The 20,582-nt window shown below is 48.1% G+C and overlaps 1 protein-coding gene across 8 annotated transcripts in view; it reads left to right on the top strand.

Moving 5' to 3' along the window:
- FNBP1 (formin binding protein 1) overlaps positions 1–20,582 on the top strand; it is a 140,913-nt gene that overhangs the window by 56,748 nt on the left and 63,583 nt on the right. For 7 of the 8 annotated variants that reach the window (XM_042912361.1, XM_042912365.1, XM_042912364.1 and 4 more), the window contains exons 3-4: positions 7,420–7,476; positions 8,172–8,319. In XM_042912361.1, the coding sequence (XP_042768295.1) occupies positions 7,420–7,476; positions 8,172–8,319 (205 nt within the window). Of the gene's footprint in view, positions 1–7,419; positions 7,477–8,171; positions 8,320–18,053; positions 18,481–20,582 lie in introns of those variants that run through there. The other variant, XM_042912366.1, reaches the window with a different exon arrangement.

Here is a 20,582-nt window from a genome sequence, read left to right as displayed (position 1 = left end):
GAGTCGGGGCTTTGATTTCTGTAGGTGAGGTGTCGGCAGGCTACAACCTGTGTCCCAACCCATCCGCTGCCTGGTTTTGTAAATAAAGTTTTACGGGAACCCAGCCACGTCCACTCCTTTATTTACGTATTGTCCATGGCTGCTTCTGCAAAACAGTGGCAAGTAACTAGTTGCAACAGGGACCATGTGATCATGACCTACGTGCAAGTCTAAAATATCTACTGTCTGGCCCTTTGTAGCAAAAGCGTAGGGGCACCTGGGTGGCTCAGTCTGTTAAGCGTCTAACTCGTGATTTCAGCTCGGGTCGTGTTCTCACGGTTCATGAGTTCGAGCCCCACATCTGGCTCTGTGCTGACAGCCAGAGCCTGCTTGGGGATTCTCTCTCTCTGCTTCCCCCCCCTCCCCCCTCATCTTCTCTCTTCCTCCCTTTCTCTTTCTCTCTCTAAATAAATAAATACATAAAAAAGTTTACTGACCGTTGCGATAGTTACTGTTTATTCAAGGCAGCGTAAGGTCAAGTTCCTAAGAAAATTTTAAACATCTTATCTGACCTGTATAAGAGAACCAGCTATGTATTGCCCTTTAGCACCTGTTTTTGTTTTTCATTTTTTTTGATGTTTATTTTTATTTTTGAGAGAGAGAGAGACAGAGCACAAGTGGGGGAGGGGCAGAGAGAGGGAGACACAGAATTCAAAGCAGGCTCCAGGCTCTGAGCCATCAGCCCAGAGCCCGACGCGGGGCTCGAACTCACGGACCGCGAGATCGTGACCTGAGCTGAAGTCGGACGCTCAACCGATTGAGCCACCCAGGTGCCCTGCCCTTAGCAACTGTATTTTTTTTTTTAAGAAAGTTATTGGTTATGACCAGGTAATGAATTCATAGGATGAAAACTTCCAGAGGCACAACACGGTCTACAGCAAAGTGTCCCTTCTGTTCCCACTGCCCCTGGGGACAATGAATGTTCTCCGTCTCCTGTTTATCCTTCCATAGAGAGATTTTATGCCGACACAGGCAACTAAGTGTGTTTGCCTCCTCATTTCCCCCGGCAGGTCAGCGTGCCCTTGCCTTGCTACATCCTGGAGATCTTCCCGAGGACTCATTTTTATGTTTGCGGTTTTATAATGTTGCATCGGGTTGGTGGACGTGTTTCCAATTGTTTGCAACGCTGAACAAAGTTGCAGTGCGTAGCCTTGAGTAATCCACTTGGCCAGCCTGCTTGGAGACTAAGTTCCTAAAAGGAGCGCCCTGGGTTTGGTGGCGTTTTTGCCAAGTCGACTCTCAGAGGCTGTGACCCTTACCACTCACGCCCTATTGGGTGGCAGTGCAACTTTCCTTGACCCTCAGTGCCTCTTGGTACCAGTCCGTTCTATCTTTGCCAAGGTGATAAGTAAAAATTGGTGCGTCTGAGCATTAGCGTTTCTCTTGTTATCAATGAGCTTAAGCCTTTTTTTTATGCGTGGAAGCCACTTAGACTTTCTTTTTTTTAAGTTTATTTATTTTAAGAGAGAGAGAGAGAGAGAGAGAACAGGCAGGGGAGGGGCAAAGAGAGGGAGAGAGAGAGAATCCCAAGCAGGCTCTGAGCTATCAGCACAGAGCCTGACGCGGGGCTCGAACCCATGAACCATGGGATCATGACCTGAGCCAAAGTCGCGAGCTTAACCGACTGAGCCGCCCGGCCGCCCCCTTACTGTTCTCTATTTTAAGCTCCATGTTACGATGTTAAACGGGCTCGGTTGACTCACTGCTAAGGTAAAGAAAATAATATTTACATGTTTTTCTTCCTTTTCTGAGTGATATAATATCGTCTGTAACCTGAGTCCCACGGTTCGTTTGTCTTAGTCCTGTTTTTAAATATGAGTGTATGTTCACCACTCTTTCTTCGACCACAGCCTCTCTGCTTATCTCTGGGCATCAAGAAAAATAGGAATATTTTCTACCCTAATGAGAGCTTGTGGACTAATTCTCGGGTTTGTTCTTGTTTGAGAATGCCCTCATACTTGATAATAATTTGACCTGCTTGTTCTCTGGTAATATTTTCTGTCTCTCCAAACTTTGTTGCTGCATTGTCTTTTGTTGGAAAAGTCTGGGGGCAGCCAGATTTTTTTTCTTTGTAGGTGGCTTGCTTTTTTTTTTGACTGTAGATGTGAAGAATTTTTTTGTTCCACTTAGCAGTTTGATAACGTGGCCAGGCTAAGCCCTGTTGTTGCTCATTCGTTGTCAGTTTCCTTAGCGCCCTTTTCATATGCAGATTCCAATTTTTAATTTATTTTCGGGGGAACTTTCTTCAGTTGCATCGGAGTGTTGTTTCTGTGCTACTTACTGGGTCGTGTATATTTCAGAGAGAGGAGTTTTCCTTGTGTTAAAGCGTCTTGCCCTTTCGATAGATATTTTTTTTCCTGCTTTTGTTAGTTGCTTTCCTTATTATGATCGTTTCCAAACTTTCCTCTGTTGAATTCGATACCCAAGCCCACCTGATGCACTAGCTCCGTAGCGGTGGGCTTTGGGTCTTAGTTCATTTCCTTAGCTTTCAGTCCGTTTTAGTCTGTGGTCTGGGAGTTCTTTGCTTTATTGGCTTCGTGGTGTTATTACGTTTGTCTCTAGTGTAAAATAGTCTGGAGGAATCGGTGTTTGCCTGTTTCGCTTCTTTTCTTCCAGATTGGGTTTTTCTGTCATTCCCTTCCTCCCTCCCTCCTTTCCTGCCTTTCTCCCAAAAATCCATCCATCCTTCCTTCCTTCCTTCCTCCCTTTCTTCCTTCCTCCCTTCCTTCCTTCCTCCCTTTCTTCCTCCCTCCCTCCCTTCCTTCCTTCCTTCCTCCCTTCCTTCCTTCCTTCCTTCCTTCCTTCCTCTCTTCCTTCCTTCCTTCCTTCCTTCCTTCCTCTCTTCCTTCCTCCCTTCCTTCCTCCCTTCCTTCCTTCCTTTCTTCCTTCCTTCCTCCCTCCCTCCCTTCCTTCCTTTTCTTCTGTATTACATATCTTTTCACCTTGCTTATGTTTAATATGGGCACTTCAGTGAGGTAGTAATGAGAACAGACATGGGGGGGGTACCTGGGTGGCTCAGTCAGTTAAGTATCTGACCCTGGATCTCGGCTCAGGTCAGGAGTTTGCATCGGGCTCTGTGCTGACAGCATGGAACCTGCTTGGGATTCTCTCTCTCCCTCCTTCTCTGCCCCTCCCCCACTCACACACTATCTCTCTCTCCCTCTCTCTCTCTCTCAAAATAAATAAATAAATAGATAAACTTAAAAAAAAAAAAGGGAGAACAGACATTAGAGCCCAATACCTGGGATATACTCTTGGTTCGTCCGTTCAATAGTAATACAATTTGGGGGGCACCTGGGTGGCTCAGTCGGTTAAGTGTCCGACTTCAGCTCAGGTCACGATCTCGCGGTCTGTGAGTTCGAGCCCCGCGTCGGGCTCTGGGCTGATGGCTCGGAGCCTGGAGCCTGCTTCCGATTCTGTGTCTCCCTCTCTCTCTGCCCCTCCCCCGTTCATACTCTGTCTCTCTCTGTCTCTGTCTCAAAAATAAATAAACGTTAAAAAAAATTAAAAAAAAAAATTGCTCTTCAGGGTTTGGTGGGCTTACCCCCCAGCCCCACCCCGCAGCGGCGGTGGGGTTCTATTGTTCCAGAATCTTCCGTCCCTCGCCACGGTCACCACTTTTCAGACTGTGTAGACTGAGGTTGCGTTCCTTTCTTCATCGGCTTGCTTTCCGCTGTTGAAAATTGTCCTGGCTTGTGACTTTGACCTCTTACTGGGAAAGCATAGTTCTCTGATCGAATTTTGTTCCGCTGTCTTTATCTGGAAATCTTGTGGTGAGCTTCTTTAAAAAAACGAAAGATAGGAAAAAACAAAACATTCCTAGACCCAGCCCTGGACCTTCCATTTCAGAGGGTCTGGAATGGAGCCCAAGTATCTCCTTTTCAAAAGCCTCCCTGTGGTTCTTAGGATCAACTAAGTTTACATCCAGTATCCTTATGAGAGGATTATATTTTTCTCTTGCCTTTTAATTAGCCTGTCTGAAGAGCAAGTTTAATATATAAAACACTTAAAAGTTCTCAGAAAGATCCCATAAATTTATAGATGCTTTTTGTGGTTTATTTTCTTGCTTGTTTGTTAAAATAACCTCGTACAAAATAGGGCAAGAAAGCCCATCTCCAGAGAATGCAAATGAAAGTCGATCTTTTTTTTGGTAGCGGTCCCTGAGAGAAATATCCTGACTTTCCCTTCCAGACCTCTTAAGCTTTTAGTTTTCTGCTGGCATTTATAGAGTGAATTATTCATCGGTGCTTTTAAGAAGCTTTTTTGAATGCTGTTTACGTACGCTAATATGATCAAAGTGATACTCATTCATCACAGTATGATGGGTTTTTGTTTTAACTTTTTTAAAAACTTTTTTTTAATGTTTTCTTTTATATTTGAGAGAGAGAGAGAGAGCCCGCGTGCACTAGCGGGTGAGGGGTAGAGGAATGGAGACAGAATCCGAAGCAGGCTCCAGGCTCGAGGCTGTCAGCAAAGAGCCCGACGCGGGGCTCGAACTCACGAGCTGTGAGATCATGACCTGAGCCGAAGTCAGATTTCAATAAACCTTTAAAATAACACTTTTGAAAGAATTTTTATAGAAGATGTGAGTTTCGAAGTGGTATTTTCCATTTATACTTTATTGTGAACAGAAGAAATGATTAATATTTAAAACCTTGCATTAAAAATCATTTCACATGCAGGGGCACCTGAGTGGCTCAGTCGTTTAAGCGTCCAACGTCAGCCCAGGTCATGATCTCAGTTTATGAGTTTGAGCCCCACATCGGGCTCTGTGCTGACAGCTCGGAGCCTGGAGCCTGCTTTGGGTTCTGTGTCTCCCCCTCTCTCTGCCCCTCCCCTGCTCACACTCTGTCTCTCTCTCCCGCTCTCTCAAAAATAAATAAACATTAAAAAATACTTCACATGCAGCCAATAGGCTTTTTACTACTCCAGTCTCCCATGTTTGCTAACAAGAACCTGTTGGTTATATATTCACCTGCTTTCCACGTGTTCCCCTTTTGTCCCTGCCACCTGTAAGGAGGACAGACTGTTTTTACTAAATCTTCCTTTTACGGGGTGATTGTGGTCAAACCAGCTCAAAGAACTGTACTGTGCTTTTAGCAGACAAGGTTTCCCTCTTTTGCATTAGTTTTTTTCTTCAAGTCACATTTTAATTTTATTTTTAATTTTAATTTTTTTTAATGTTTTTTAAATTTAGTTTTGAGAGAAAGAGAGAGAGAGAACTCAAGCAGGGGAGGGGCAGAGAGAGAGAGAGAGAGAGAGAATCCCAAGCAGGTTCTGTGACGAAAGCAGCAAGCCCAATGTAGGGCTCGAACTCATGAACCGTGAGATCATGATCTGAGCCGAACTCGGATGCACAACCTCTGAAATACCCAGGTGCCCTATTTTATTTTTTATTTTTAAAGACCTTATTTTTGGGGCGCCTGGGTGGCTCAGTCGGTTAAGCATCCAACTTCGGCTCAGGTTATGATCTCACAGTTTGCGAGTTCGAGCCCCGCGTCAGGCTCTGTGCTGACAGCTCAGAGCCTGGAGCCTGCTTCAGATTCTGTGTCTCCTTCTCTCTCTCTGACCCACCCCTGTTCGTGCTCTGTCTCTCTGTGTCTCAAAAATCAATAAACGTTACCAAAAAAAATTAAAAAAAATTAAAAAAAAATAAAGACCTTATTTTTAAGTAATCTCTACGCCCAGCGTGTGGCTTGAACTCACGACCCCGAGATCAAGAGTCACAGGCTCTACTGACTGAACCGGCCAGGAGCCCCCCTCGTATCTTCATTTTAAATGACAACGATCAATATTCTGGTGGATGTTACATACTCCCCTAGAATTTCCAAACCTGAAGGGACAGTAGAGGTCATTTCATCCAGTCCCCTCGGACTCACGGATGAAGACCTGAACACACAGACTTTTTACCCAAGTCCACGGCCTCGTGTCGTCTAGTAACACCTGTTAGAGATGAGATCACATCCACTTTGTCCATGAAATGTACCCTGATCCAAACTGTAAACTTAGGACGGCACGTTTTTTTTTTTTTTTTTTCTAGACGATTCTGTAGATTCAGGGGAAATGAAAGAACAAAATAGTGAAAGTAGCTGCTAGAAAAGAGGACTAGCCCTCAGGTGAGGGCTCCCACTGTGGACCATTAGTCAGCCTTTGGCTGTTCCTCTAAACCACAGCCGCCGAAGGCAGGCCCCGCGAGAAATCAGCCAGCGAGACCCATGTGAGCGAGTTTTCTTTTTTCATGTTTGCCTCCTAGCTTTTGTGTAGATCGCAGCGTGTTGACTGTAGACATTATCTGGATTCTTGACCTGGAGGTGAGATTCGGAAGAGAGATAGGAGTGATTTCGGGCTCGTCGGAGTGCGATCGGTGCAAATTGGCTGGGCAGGTTGAAAGTTCTCGTGAAATGTCGTAGCGTGAACGTCCCCCGAATATGGTCTCCGCTTCCTCCGAGAAGGCTTCCTTCCCCTTCTCCCCTTTTCATTAGCTCTTTGGAGGGGCAGCCGCACCGCCTTGACGGCATGCCCTTGGCACTTGGAGTTTTAATTTGAACATTTTGGACGTAGTCCCCGTGCTTTCCGTGGGTTTAGGGTAATACTATTCGGCTGCAGAGGACCACAAAGGAGCAGTGGCCTGGTGGGAAAACCCACCGTCAGCTCAGTGCTGCCGATGAACGTGGCTTCATGGGTACACAGGGTCTGTAGTCTCCGATTCAAGCCGGGTCGACATCAGCTGGTGCCTCCCTCTGTGCTTTTCTTTTAAACGTTGTTTTTAATGTTTATTTTTGAGAGAGACAGAGCGTGAGCGGGGGAGGGGCAGAGAGAGGGGGAGACACAGAATCCGAAGCAGGCTCCAGGCTCCGAGCTGTCAGCACAGAGCCCGACGCGGGGCTCAAACCCATAGACCGTGCGATCATGACCTGAGCCGAAGTCGGCCGCTCAACCGACTGAGCCCCCCAGGTGCCCCTGCCCCTCTCTGTTCTTATCTGCTCTAGGAAGGAAATGGGGCGCCCCGGTGACTCAGTCGGGTAAGCACCCGACTTCAGCCCGGGTCATGATGTCACCGTCCGTGAGTTCGAGCCCCGCGTCGGGCTCCGTGCCGACAGCTCGGAGCCCGGAGCCTGCTTTGGATTCTGTGTCCCCCTCCCCTGCTCACGCTGTGTCTCCCTGTCTCTCAAAAAACGAATGAACGTTAAAAAATTTTTTTTTTTAAAACGAAGGAAATGAATGGATTTCAACTGTGGACATTTTCTGATTTTTTTTTTTTTTAAGTTGTCAACAAAAGCACTGACTTCACCTTCCATCACTGATTTCTCGGTCGTCTTTTTTTTTTTTCTCTCAGTCATCTCTCTACAGAAGGTGACATTGTCTGCATTTTTGTTTTAGGAATCTTGCAAAGAAATACCAACCTAAAAAGAACTCGAAGGAGGAAGAGGAATACAGGTCTGTTTAACACCGATCATTATGTGGTGATATCTTTATGCCAGTGGTGATGATGGTGAAGGAAAGAAAAAAATGAAATCTACAAAACTAAGCTGCCTTCCCCGCTCCTCTTTGTGTCAGTTTTTAAACGGGAAGAACCATAAAGACCCTGCTCCACTAACTTCCCTTTGACGGAGTCACTAGACCTATTCCAGATCGTTTCAGTTAAGGTGATGGGGAAAAGCTTAATCTACGCAAATACAGGAAGTGTGGATTATGCAGTCCGCCGTCTGGATTTGGCTTTGTAACATCAGGAGTCTGTTTCACCGAGAAATGTGTTCATTTCAGTCGGTAGCTAAGGCACCTTACCGTGGATGGCCCCAAAGTATTATGTCTCTCACCTAGACCTAAATATCCACTGCATTAGTGCATTTACCACGTATACGTATTGGGGGGTATCTTTGGACCGAGTATTAACAGAGCCAAATCCTGCCTTATGTAGAGTGATTCGGCGTTCCCCAAAATGCAAAGTGTCTCACTGGTAATTAATTCCGAGCCATTTTGACCGGACCACTCTTACGTGTGATGAATTGCCAGGATCCTCTGGGAGGTCGATGCACGTTAACCTGATTTTAATTAATATTTTGTCAGCGCGCAGCGCGTTAGAGCGGACGTGGCCTTGTTTGCAAAGGAGTGGCGTGTGTTCTGTTCCGTAGGTATACGGCATGTAAAGCCTTCCTTTCCACCCTGAACGAAATGAACGATTACGCCGGGCAGCACGAAGTTATCTCCGAGAACATGACCTCACACATCACTGTGGAGCTAGCCCGCTACGTCCAGGAACTGAAGCAGGAGAGGAAATCGGTAACAAATAGCATTTTTTTTTTAAGGTTTATTTTTATTTTTGAGAGAGAGAGAAAGAGAGAGCGAGCGTGCATGCAAGCACGGGGTGGGGGGGGCAGAGAGAAGGAGGGGGACAAAGGATCCAAAGTGGGCTCTGTGCTGACAGCAGAGAGCCTAATGCGGGGGGGTCAAACTCATGAACCGTGAGATCATGACCTGAGCCGTAATCTTTTTGTAGCTTTTATTAACAAAGGAGAAAAATGTACGGTCACATGAAGTATATTCATAGTGAAGGTTTCATCCTAAAAGATTTATTTTAATCGATTATTTTAAGTCTATTTATTTTGAGAGGGACAGAGACAGTGTGAGTGGGGGAGGGGCAGAGAGAGAGAGGGAGAGAGAGAGAATCCCAAGCAGGTTCTGCCCTGTGAGCACAGAGCCTGATGCGGGGCTCGAACCCATGAAACCGTGAGATCATGACCTGAGCCGAAACCAGGAGTTGGATGCTTAACCCACTGAGTCCCCCGGAGGCCCCTAAGAGATTTATGGTTAGGCTGTGGTCTGTGTCATTGTTCTTTGATCCCTTAGGAAGTAAGGGCATCATACTATGTTAGTAATAAGGTACCAGAGCTGGCCAGCGACGATACTTTTTTCATTTAAATTTGAGTCCACAGTAATGGTTGTAAGTGCTCTGGTGTTGCTCGAGCCAACGGGGAAGATCTCGTTGCTGCTGAAACGGAAGAGACGTTAAATAAATCATGACCAAAATAATTATTTCATTGTGAGAGTAGCTACAGAGTATGACTGCAGGGGCTTTGGGAGCAGATGATAGGAATCCCTAACATGCTTGGACCCAGGACCAGGGAGAAGCTTCCCAGGGCCCTCAGCACTTAACGTTTTGGCAAGACTCGAAGTAGGAGGACGAGTTGCCTGGGGCAAACCATAGAGGGAACAGCCAGTGCAAAGGCCCTGAGACAGGAAGGTATTTGGAACGGCTGAGGCGTTTACTCTTTCTAAGCTGTAAGTAGGTAGCACATGGCTTTGGGGGTGTTTAGAAGTTAGGAACAGATCTATGCCTGAAGATCAACCCATTCGTTGCAAAAAAAAAAAAAAAATGTTCGTAAACTGAGATGAAATTTTTATCTGTTCACATTAGAGCAGTGGGTCTCAAGCTGGCACAATTTTGCCCCCCCCCCCACATGTGCCAATTTCTGGAGATAGTTGTGGTTGTGTGTGGGGGGGATTAGCTTTGGGGGGGGTTGCCACTGGCATCTGGTGGGTGGAACCCGGACATGCTGTTCAACATCCTGTGATGCATAGGGCGGCCTCCACAACAAAGAATTACCTGGCCCCTGATGTCCGTGGTGCCCAGACTGACATGACAGCCTCTTCCAGACCGTTCATTAAAGAAGGTCTTTTCCGTGATGGAAAGGAAGCAGTGAAGCAAAATACTAAGGTTCAGAATGAAACGCCGTGGCCTATTGTGATCCTCAGGGAAATGCGGTCAATCTGGACATGATGTTGGACTGCTTCCCTGGGCACTTGAACTTCCCTCAACCTTGCACAGTTTGTACCCTCTTCCTGTTTGTTTCTTTGTTCGGTGCTTTGTGTGTCTTCACTGACCTTTATCCACCCATATAGCTTAGAGATTTAGCCAACGCCCTCAACAAGAACTCTCTGCATTTACCTTAGTCCGGAACGTACATGCTGTTTCTGGAGTGGACCGTGAGATATGAACCCACATGACCTGGCTTCCTGTTAGTTTTTTTTTTTTTTTTAAATAATGCTTATTTGTTTCGAGAGAGGGGGAGAGACAAAGAACGAATGGGGGAGGGGCAGAGAGAGAGAGAGAGAGAGAGAGAGGGGATCCCAAGCAGGCTCTGCGCCCTCAGCACAGAGCCCAACTTGGAGCTCGAACTCACAAACCTTGAGATCGTGACGTGAGCCGAAACCGAGTCAAATGCTTAACCGACTGAGCTACCCAGGTGCCCCACTTTTTTTTTTTTTTAAGTTTATTTATTGCGAGAGAGAGAGAGAGAGAGAGCGAGTGTGCGAGCCAGGGAGGGGTAAAGAGACAGCGTGAGAGAGAATCCCAAGCAGACTCTGTGCTCTCAGCGCGGAGCCCGATGGGCGGGATCCCACGAACCACGAGTTCACGACCTGAGCCGAAACCAAGAGTCAAATGCTTCACTGACTGAGCCCCCCTCCTGTCACTTTTTTTTATTCTTCTCCTGCGGACACATTGCTCCCTCGCTGCTCCTCCTCCTTGCCCTGTGTGATCCTGCCTCAGGGCCTTTGCACTGGCCTTTTATTTCCTCGGAAAGCTTTCCCCCCAGATACCTGCAGAGCTCACCTGCTGAGTTCTTTTGCAGGAATATGGTCTTCTCATTGAGGTCTGTCTTGTCCACCTTATTTAAACTTACAAAGTCCCCCCGACTCCTTCCCCTCCTCATTGCCCCCACCTTCCCTGCTTTACTGTTTTTCCCTAGTGGTTGCCAGCGTCTAACATTTTATGTATCTGTTTCCTTGCGTCTCACGCTAGAACGTAAGCTCCATGAGGGCAAGAATTTTCTTGGTTACCGTTGTATCTCGAGCTCGAGTGTCCGGGCGGGACAAAGCAGGCTCTTGATAAATACTCCCAGGGTGGAAGAAATAATTAAGAAGTGGCGAGAAGCGGTCTTAGACTCAACTTTGTCCTCAGGGAGACTTCGTGTTGAGGATCCTTGTGTGTCTTTGCTGTGTTACGATTGGGTCCTTTCGTTCTGTTTACCCCCCGTTAATCACATGTCTTGTACCGTCCGTCATATCTGTAGTTTGAATTCTGTTCCCTTTTTATCAGAAATTATAGTAATTTATGGAGTAAATTACAGGTGGCACAGATACACGTTAAATAATATCTTGCGATACGTGCTGTTCCTTTTATTTTAAGGAGAATCGCAAGCACACATTTCTGAGTCAAATGTTCTGCCGGGAAGAATTACAAACACCGTGCTCTCTTGAAGCATTTTGTAATTATATTAAAATGACATTTGAGGAAGCTGGGAAACCTTTTATTTACTTCGTTTTTGCTTGTTTATTTATTTTTGAGAGAGAGAGAGAGAGCAGGGGAAGAGCAGAGGGAGAGGGGGTGGGACGGAGAATCCCAAGCAGGCACCACGCCGACAGAGGAGAGCCCGATGTGGGGCTTGAACGCACAAACCATGAGATCATGACCTGAGCCAAAGTCAGACACTTAACGGACTGAGCCACCCAGGCGCCCCAGGAAACTGGGAAACCTTTTAGAATTCCAGGACGCGTATCGGTAGGCAAATGCGTATTTGCGGTGTTTTCATATTTACCATCATTTGGAGTGACCGCACATGGTGACACGTTGTATGTTGAGACGCTGTGACTTTAAAAATTATTCGGATGATATTGGCTATTTAGTTGTTTGGCCTCAGATCTTCATGTTTCTGGATTTGCATAACTGATATCTTTTACGTTTTAACATTTACTCTCCACGGTTCCCCTCGGGAACGTTTTACTCCAGACCAAGAGGCTGGAGGCGTTGGGGCTGGAGAGTCAACCCGACTGTCCGGGCTGTCAGCACAGAGCCCGACGCGGGGCTCGAACCCACAAACCGCGAGATCATGACCTGAGCCGGAGTCGGACGCTTAACCGACTGATTCTTTAACTTCCATGCGAGGAGGCCGGGTCAACGTGTGAACTTCTTCGTGGGCAGTTAGCTGTGGCCAAGGAGCTCCTTGAGATGGAACGCTGATGACCAATGTGTCTCCTTTGGAGCTTTCCCTTTTGGCTCCCCTCTTACTGGTTTTTAAAGTATATTGTAAGAGAGAGAGCGAGAGCAAGTGGGGGAGGGGCAGAGAGAGAGAGAGAGAGAGAGAATCCCAAGCATGCTCCGCACGGTCAGTGCAGAGCCCAGTTCAGGGCTCGAACTCCTGAACCGTGAGATCGTGACCTGAGCCCAAATCTAGAGCTGGACGCTTAACCGACTGAGCCACCCAGGCGTCCCTCCCCCAACTCTTATTAGTGAGTGATCTTATTTATTTTTGAAAAGGGGACTCTTAAAAACACGGCAAAATGGGATCTTTTCCCCTTTCTGGTGACAGCAATGGTTGGCGGAAGGAGCACAACAGAGCTGGGACTCGCATCTAGGTCTGCTGGTGTCACGTCTAGGGGCCTTTGACGTAGCGGCGAAATCCTATCTGCCCAAAGGGATGATTTAGAATTTACAGGATTACTGCTGGATCTCATTACTGCCTAGAGCGTGTTTCCAAGTTCGGTTTGGAATGCTACTGGAAAATTATTTCTCCTCTAGATTTTGCTGCGTTTGAGTAGACGAGTCTCTCACGAGAGTCTGCACGGTAAAAAATAGCTCCTTATGCAAAAGATGTTTCCTTCCTATTTTGTCAAGCTTTGAAAGGAAGGTAGTAAGAAGGAAGGAAGTGGGAGAGATGGTTGTCTTCGGGGGGCGTTTCAGAGTGAGCCGGCTAGTCGATCTTTAAGTCTTAAAGTCCTTGGTTGTAAGATAGGGTACTTGCCGTTCGTGTGTTTAGGAGAAAAGATGGGTTTTATGCCGCCCTGTCCGCATCCACCCGTGTTCCCATGTTACGTGCAACTCTCTCACATAGTGTTGAAAAAAAATTATGTTTAACATTTATTTAGTTTTGAGAGACGGAGAGAGATTGAGCCCCAGTTGGGGAGGGGCAGAGAGAGAGGGAGACACAGAACCCGAAGCGGGCTCTAGGCTCCGAGCCGTCAGCACAGAGCCCGACGCGGGGCTCGAACCCACGAACCGCGAGATCATGACCTGAGTCGAAGTTGGACGCTTAACCGACAGAGCCACCCCAGGCGCCCCTCCCCCTCCTTTTTTTGAAGGTGGGGGAGGGCTAGGATTCATTTATTAGTTGTCAGTATTGTGTAGAATGTTACCAAAACTCTGGATTAGAGAACAAAAACTCGGGGCGCCTGGGTGACTCAGTCGGTTAGGCGACTTCAGCTCGGGTCATGATCACACGGTTCGTGAGTTCGAGCCCCGCGTCGGGCTCTGGGCTGATGGCTTGGAGCCTAGAGCCTGCTTCGGAGTCTGTGTCTCCCTCTCTCTCTCTCTGCCCCTTCCCTGCTCGCACTGTCTGTCTCAAAGATATATAAAGAAAGTTAAAAAAAAACCCAAAACTTAAAGTTTTTATAAATCAGAACCTCGTTTTTCCAAGTTTCCTTCTAGACATCATTTATAGACATAAAGATATTGATATGTATAGAGAGAGACAGATATGGGTGTATATATAATATCTATATAAGAATATATAACATTTAAGCATATGAGTCCTATATAGGTATAATTTATATTTTTATTTATTCTCCATTTAATAGCATAAGCAGTTTCCACTTTCGTACGCGAAAACATACAATTTTCATAATTAGAATTGTAGTGGCTATGTCTCATTCTAATGCTATTGTATACTTAATTAATTCTTTAATATTTGATCTATAGGCTATTACCGGTTTCTGATTACTTACTTATATAAACAATACTGCGGCGAACTCACTACTTTAATAGCTGTTTGGTGTGGGGGGTGGGGATCGTTTCTCCCAGCTAAATTCCCAGAAAGAGAATACGAGGTCAAAGCATACGTGGTTTACGGTTCTCGATTAAGCTTTGGTCACTTACAAGAGTAACGGTCTTTTTTTTTTTTTTTTTTTTTAATTTTTTTTCAACGTTTTTTATTTATTTTTGGCACAGAGAGAGACAGAGCATGAACGGGGGAGGGGCAGAGAGAGAGGGAGACACAGAATCGGAAACAGGCTCCAGGCTCTGAGCCATCAGCCCAGAGCCTGACGCAGGGCTCGAACTCACGGACCGTGAGATCGTGACCTGGCTGAAGTCGGACGCTTAGCCGACTGCGCCACCCAGGCGCCCCAAGAGTAACGGTCTTTAACACAAGTAAATACACTCTTGTTGGCGATTTCTGCACATCGCATCCAGTATTCAGAGAACTTCAGAGGGATCGTTTGGGGCAGCTCCAGCTTTGAGGCTGTCGCAGGGTTATCCACAGTGGTCATCACTAACCGCGTAAGAGGGATTTATGGAGATTTGTTGCCCCAGAAGGGGAGTCAGGAGGTTCCGGCCAACATTTACTGGAACTTCCTCTTGAAGTTAGGTATTGGGTAGGTCCTATTTAGAAACCTAAGGAGGGACTTAATTTCCTACAAGGCAGTTTTGTAGCACGGACTGACCCTACTATGTTTAGAACATGTTTTTATGAGCGATTACAGCAAAGAGACAGAAGGAAAGCGAAAAACGAAAGGAACGTACGTATGTGATCATCTGATTACAAATCTGTCTCTGATCCCTTCGGTCCTGTTGAGATGCAACTTTGGGTACTGTGTTAAGAGATTTTAGATTTTGTGGCCTGGGAGAGGAGCATCGTTCCCAATAAGAGTTCCTCCTTCCTGGGGTTACCTCTTTTATTTAAATAAATCCAAAAGCGAGGAGCCCTAAAGAAGCTGTTGGTCTTTGGCAAGGTCATGCTGATACGACACCCACTGGTGGCCCCTGGTCTAATGGATCTCTAGAAGGTGTATTTTGTTTTGTTTTGGAAGCACACGTGATGGTCGCATTCTGTTCATCAAGGGCCTGTCACCACTGTGGTTCTGTCACCCGCAGAACCGTAGACAGTCTGTCCTGTCATTTATGGGGTAGCATAGCTAGTTATCAGGGCACTGAAATTCTGTTCTCGATTCCATAGATCTGAAGTGCAACTCTGGGTTCTGGGTTTCTCCCTCAGGAGCTGGAATGACACCTTCTTTTTCTTCTGAGACCGGCAATTACTTGACTGATGTTTTGTGTCCCAACTGACTCTCCTCTATCCAGGCACCTGCTCGTCACCTCCCGCCATGTGCCCGATGCAGCATCCCCCCCCCCCCCCCACCAGTGCGCCCAGGACAGAGGGGGTTCTGGAGCCCAGCAGCACTGGGAGTGATGCCCCAGGGCTGTGGGAGGCAGTGGCCCATGTATCCCATCCAGAAAGAAACTTTGGATCCCCGAAACTCCTTTTTATCACACCCCATTCCAGTCTGCATTTCCTCCAGTCAGTCAATGGCACTCCTTTTTAACCTAGTTGTTCTGGCCCCCTTCGCACCCCATCTTCTGTATAGTAGCAGGTCCTGTGATCGGCTCTATCTTCAGTAAATGTCCCCAATCCAAACACTTCTCAACCCTCGTCCAGTCCCTCGTCGTCTCACCCGGAGGAGTGCTCCAGGCTTCCCGACTCCCCCCTCGGCTTCCGGGCTCGCCCCGTGGTCCGTGACGCAGCTCCCCATCTCCACCTGTACCCCCGGTCCCTCTGCTGCACCTGCCACATTCGGAACATTCTCCACACGCCAGGGAGCCCGTGCAACCTTGTGGTGGCACAGAGCAGACCACGTCCTGGTGGCTTCCCCTCACGCTAACGTGGCTTTGGAAGCTGTCCTTGGTCCAGCCGTCGCCTGCTTCGGCCTTGTCCGTCATCTCCGTCTGGTCACATTGGCATCAGCTGTTCCGTGAACACACCCAGCCCTCTCCCACCTCAGGGCATCTCCGTTGCTGTTCCCGCTGCTCGGAAGGGTGTTTCCCCGGACCTCTGCAAGTCCGCTCGTACACTTTGTTCAAGAAACCTCATCCAGGGGCCCCTGGGTGGCTCAGTCGGTTAAGCGTCCGTCTTCGGCTCAGGTCATGATCTCACGGTTCGTGGGTTCGAGCCCCGCGTCGGGCTCTGTGCTGACCATTCGGAGCCTGGAGGCTGCTTCGGATTCTGTGTCTCCCTCTCTCTCTGCCCCTCCCCTGCTCACACTCTGTCTGTGTCTCTCTCAAAAATAAATAAACATTAAAAAAAAAAAAGAAAGAAAGAAACATCACCCAGACCTCTCTGTCTAAAATGCCGCTGTGCCCACACCCCCACCTCGTCCCCTTTTCTCTTCCTCTGCGTCCACTAGTTTTCACAAGGACAGCAGCACCCTGCGCATCAGGGCATACAGTTAGCACGTGTGGACTGAATGACTGAATCCCACTGAAAGAGCTTTTAGCCTTTTCAGGGAAGGATCACTGCCCCTAAAGTCCCACCCCTGGTCACCCTGGCCCTCTATTGGGCGATCCTCCTCGTCTGGGTCTGGAAGTAACAGAGGTATACCCCGGAAGAGGTCAAGGGAGGGCCGTGTCTCATCGGCTGTTTAAGATCATCCTGAGAGTTAATCAGGGGGGCACCTGGCTGGCCCAGCCCACAGAGCAGGCTGTCGATCTCGGGGCTGTGAGTTCAAGCCTCACGTTGGACGTGGAACTTAAAAAAAAAAGTTAATCGGATTCTTCAGCACAATTAGGATTTTAAGCAACACGAAAGAAAGAGTTGTCCTGAAGAATAGGTTCAAAAGCCTTCTGGAGTCCAGGTACCTTGTGCACGAGGAGCATTCTGGGTAGCAAAAGCCAGCAGGAGAATGACAGGAACAGCGGGGTGAAGGCACATGGGGAGAAGGAGTGAAGGGAACTTGGCCGCAGGACGGTGAGTGGGGTCCCCTGCCCGGTGCCCAGATGGCCTGGGGGGGGGAGGGTGGGGGGAGGTAAGCAGCTAAACATGATGCCGGGAGGCAGGCGCTTTAGGAACTTGAAACAAATTCACTGCGAAGGTTATCTGTATTATAAATGTATTGGGGGAAATAGACCTTCCCGAATCATTCCTCTTTATTTAATCATCTGACCATTCTGCATAAATCAGAATGCGACTTCCATCACATCCCGAACGCTCCCAGGTTTGTGGCTTGGGATTGAAGTGAGGGGGTGAAGGGCTCCCTCGGGCAGGGCTGAAGGTGGTTGAGTTTCCCCCGCAGCCCGCATCCACGGCTCCCCTTGGCCACGCAGATTCGTAGCTGTGTTCATTAATCCCGAGTCGGGCTTCGAAGCTGTTAGTGTTCAGACCCACCACGCTGTGGGTTTTGAGGAAATTATAATATTTGTCCCAGGCATATTTTCTGCAAGCTGCTTTTTTTCGTTGGCCTTTTCCAGTCTTTGTATTCCTTTGTTTTCATCTGTGGAATCTGAGTTTTATTTAAAATTCCAGATGGTTGACTGTCCTCAATTGAGTGTTTATGCTTTTTTTTTTCCACTTTATTTTTTGGTGGGGGGGGAAGTGACTGTTCTCAGATCAGTGCTATATTTTGCTTTTTTGTGGAGTTTTAAAAATTAACGGTCTATTATATATAAATCTAGTAAAAAAGAGCAGCTGCTGTACCTAATTGTGGGGTATGAATAATAGACATTCTCGCAGCCTAACGATGATCTCTTGCAGCGCGCAGTAAAACTTTCTTGGAAGCTCTGTCATTGAAGTTTTTCTTTAAGTTTGTGGTTGTTTATTTTAGGTTCCCTGTGATTCTTATCTTATCTTAGCTGCCCCTGGTCCCTGGGAGATTTCTAACAGCAACAACAACAAAAATTGGAAGGATGGTTTTTATTTGTATAGATTTTATCTGTATATAGTTTTTAAATTGTTTCTTAATGTTTATTTTTGGGGGGGGGGTGAGAAGCATGAGTGCGGAAGGGGCAGAGAGAAAGGAAGACACAGAATCGGAAGCAGGCTCCGGGCTCTGAGCTGTCAGCACGGAGCCTGACGCGGGGCTCGAACCCACAAACCATGAGATCATAACCTGAGCCGAGGTAGGACGCTGAGCCGACTGAGCCACCCAGGCGCCCCTTATCTGTATATTTTTAAGGTTCAACCAGAAAGGGGAAAGGAAAGGAAGTTTAGCTGCCACCTGCCGTACCATCAGGCATTTTTAAAAGTCTCTTATCACCTTGGAAGAGACACAAAAGCATCTTGCCTGCAGCAGAAAGTCCGGAGCGTCTCTCTGGGTCTCTGGAGATGGCATTTCCTGTCTTCTCTGGCGATAGGAGAAAAGCGCCGTGGTGACTTCACTCTGTGGCTCCAAAAGACCTATTCTCTTTTTCTAGAGAACAATTCCTCTTTCTCTAGCGCTGGGAGGCACACTTTTTAGATACACAGTTGCTCACTGTCCTGGGAAGAAATGCTTTGCCATTGTTTGCGAAGAAACAACAAACCCATCTGGCAAGCTGGTTTGTTTGTTTACCTTTGTTCCTGTGAACTAGCCTCTGGGATTGAAGGAGGGGACGGAGAGCTGGCCGCAGATGAACCACTGGTAGGTGGCCGTCAGCTCAGGACCGTCAGGGGGGCTCCGGTACCACCCGCCAACTTCCCAAGGGCTCAGCACCACGTCTTTGTGTGTGTGTTGTAGCCACAGATGAGTTTTGGAGGAACATATTGCCAGGAAAGAAAGATTGGGAGGGAAATCACTGACACCTCGAGTTTTCCTTGTGTCCCTGGAAACCTTAGGGTCTCAAGTGTAGTTCTCAGATGATTTTTTTTTTTAATGTGTTATTTTGTATTTGAGAGAGTTAGAGAGAGAGAGAGAGAGAGCACGAGCAGGGGAGGGGCAGAGAGACTGAGACAGAATCCGAAGCAGGCTCCATGCTCCTAGCTGTCAGCCCAGAGCCCGATGCGGGGCGCGAACTCACAACCGTGAGATCACGACCTGAGCCGAAATCGGGAGTCGGAAGCCCCCCAGGCACCCCTGGAATAAATTCATATTTATTATTAGATTATTAAATGGAGGGGTGGTAAGAACATTCACTGTATGGGTTTTCAATCAAGATCAGCCCTCATGCTCCCAGAATGTGACTTTTTTTGGAGCAGGGGGCGGCGGGGGGTGGGGGGGACACCTGTTGCCTTCAGAGAAGACGCCTTTGATGTTAAAGCTGAGTCAACCTTTCCCGGCAGTGCCTGTCACGTTCCCCGTGTTCTTCTGTGTCCATTTCCTCTCTCTGCCCAGGACGGGCCTCGTGTTTTGGGAGAAACGTTCATGTCGAGACTCCAGCTCGGTTCCCTTTCGTCCCCGTGTCTGTTAACGAAAACTGAGAAGTGAAGCCCCCCCCGGGGGGCCCCCTCTTGGATTCCTAAATTGCTGGATGGAGAAAAGTTGCCTGAACAGGGAGCTTAAAGCCGAGAAGCGTGGCCTCGAAAGAGAGACAAGGAAGGAGTCCCTTATAAAAGAGCCAGGATCTGATTTTGTCTCCTCCTTCCTATCCTCCCCAGTCCTCAGTCCTCCTTTGTGACTCAGCCCGGCCCTAGGCTCTGACTAGGAGAGATAAACTCAGAGGGGGAGGGTGGGGGGGGGGAGGGGGAGCCTCCACCATCAGTCTGCTTTCAACCTACCTTCTGGCCACGACATTCCCCACCTTGTCTGTCAGAACACAGACGGCACATTCAAGCCCAGTCATTCCAGGAAGGTTGTTCAGTAGCAGGAGGGTTTACCTGGCTGCGGAGAAGGTTCAGGAAAAGCACTAAGAGCTAGTGCCCAACCCCGGGGGCCAGTCGGGGTGGGGAGCTGCTGCGGTCCCCTCCGTCCCACGGGGCGGGGGTTCCTGACCGCAGCCGTGGCCTCGGTCGAGGACCCAGCCAACCTAGAATTTCTCAGCGAGAGGACCTTCAGATACACCTAAATTCCCCGCCCTCTGATGCACCAGAACGTCTGTGGCAAATCTGACAGAACCAGAGGGCCCGGGAGGCCGTGTGTGGTCCATATCCCCGGGTCAGCCGCTGGGGACACAGGGGACAGATCTGGGAAATTCCCACCACGTTGACGAAGTCAGTGATGTCACAGCTGAAGGAGATCACACGATTTAGGAAACGCTGGTGATTTGGGGCCACGGGATAAAAAGGACATCAGTTTCTTAACATTTCTATGTATTTCTGGTCTTTCCTTGGGATCTCATCTCCTTTGGAGATCTTGTCCAGGCTGTGGCTCTAACCACCCACGTGATGCTGGTGACGTCCACGCTGATCTTTTTAGCGTTGACCCTTCCCTGAGCTCACACTCGGCCATCCAGCTCCCCGGTAGGCTCTCCACTTGGGGGTGTCTTAGAATGTCAACCTAACAAAGCTAAAACTGTCTGACTCCAGTACCCCCCTCCTAGAGCTCAGACCAGCAGTCTTGGAGTCAACCCTGAAACTTCCGTACCTCCACTCACATCTGATCCTGGGGTTTTCCTGACACCTGGGAAGGACACCTAGAGTCTGGCCCCCGCTCACCACCTACGCTGCTGCCCTGTGGTCCAAGTCTCCCGTCTCCTGGGTTGGAGAGAGACCTGGAACCTTCCTTCACAACATGGCGCCTCTATGCGACCCATGGTTCCCCAGCTCATTCAGACCCAAAGCCTACGAGACTCTACACAGGCTGGCCCT

The sequence above is a fragment of the Panthera leo genome, chromosome D4 (assembly GCF_018350215.1).
Source record: "Panthera leo isolate Ple1 chromosome D4, P.leo_Ple1_pat1.1, whole genome shotgun sequence".
In the NCBI taxonomy this organism is placed as follows: Eukaryota; Metazoa; Chordata; class Mammalia; order Carnivora; family Felidae; genus Panthera; species Panthera leo.
This window is presented reverse-complemented; position numbering and strand designations above follow the sequence as displayed.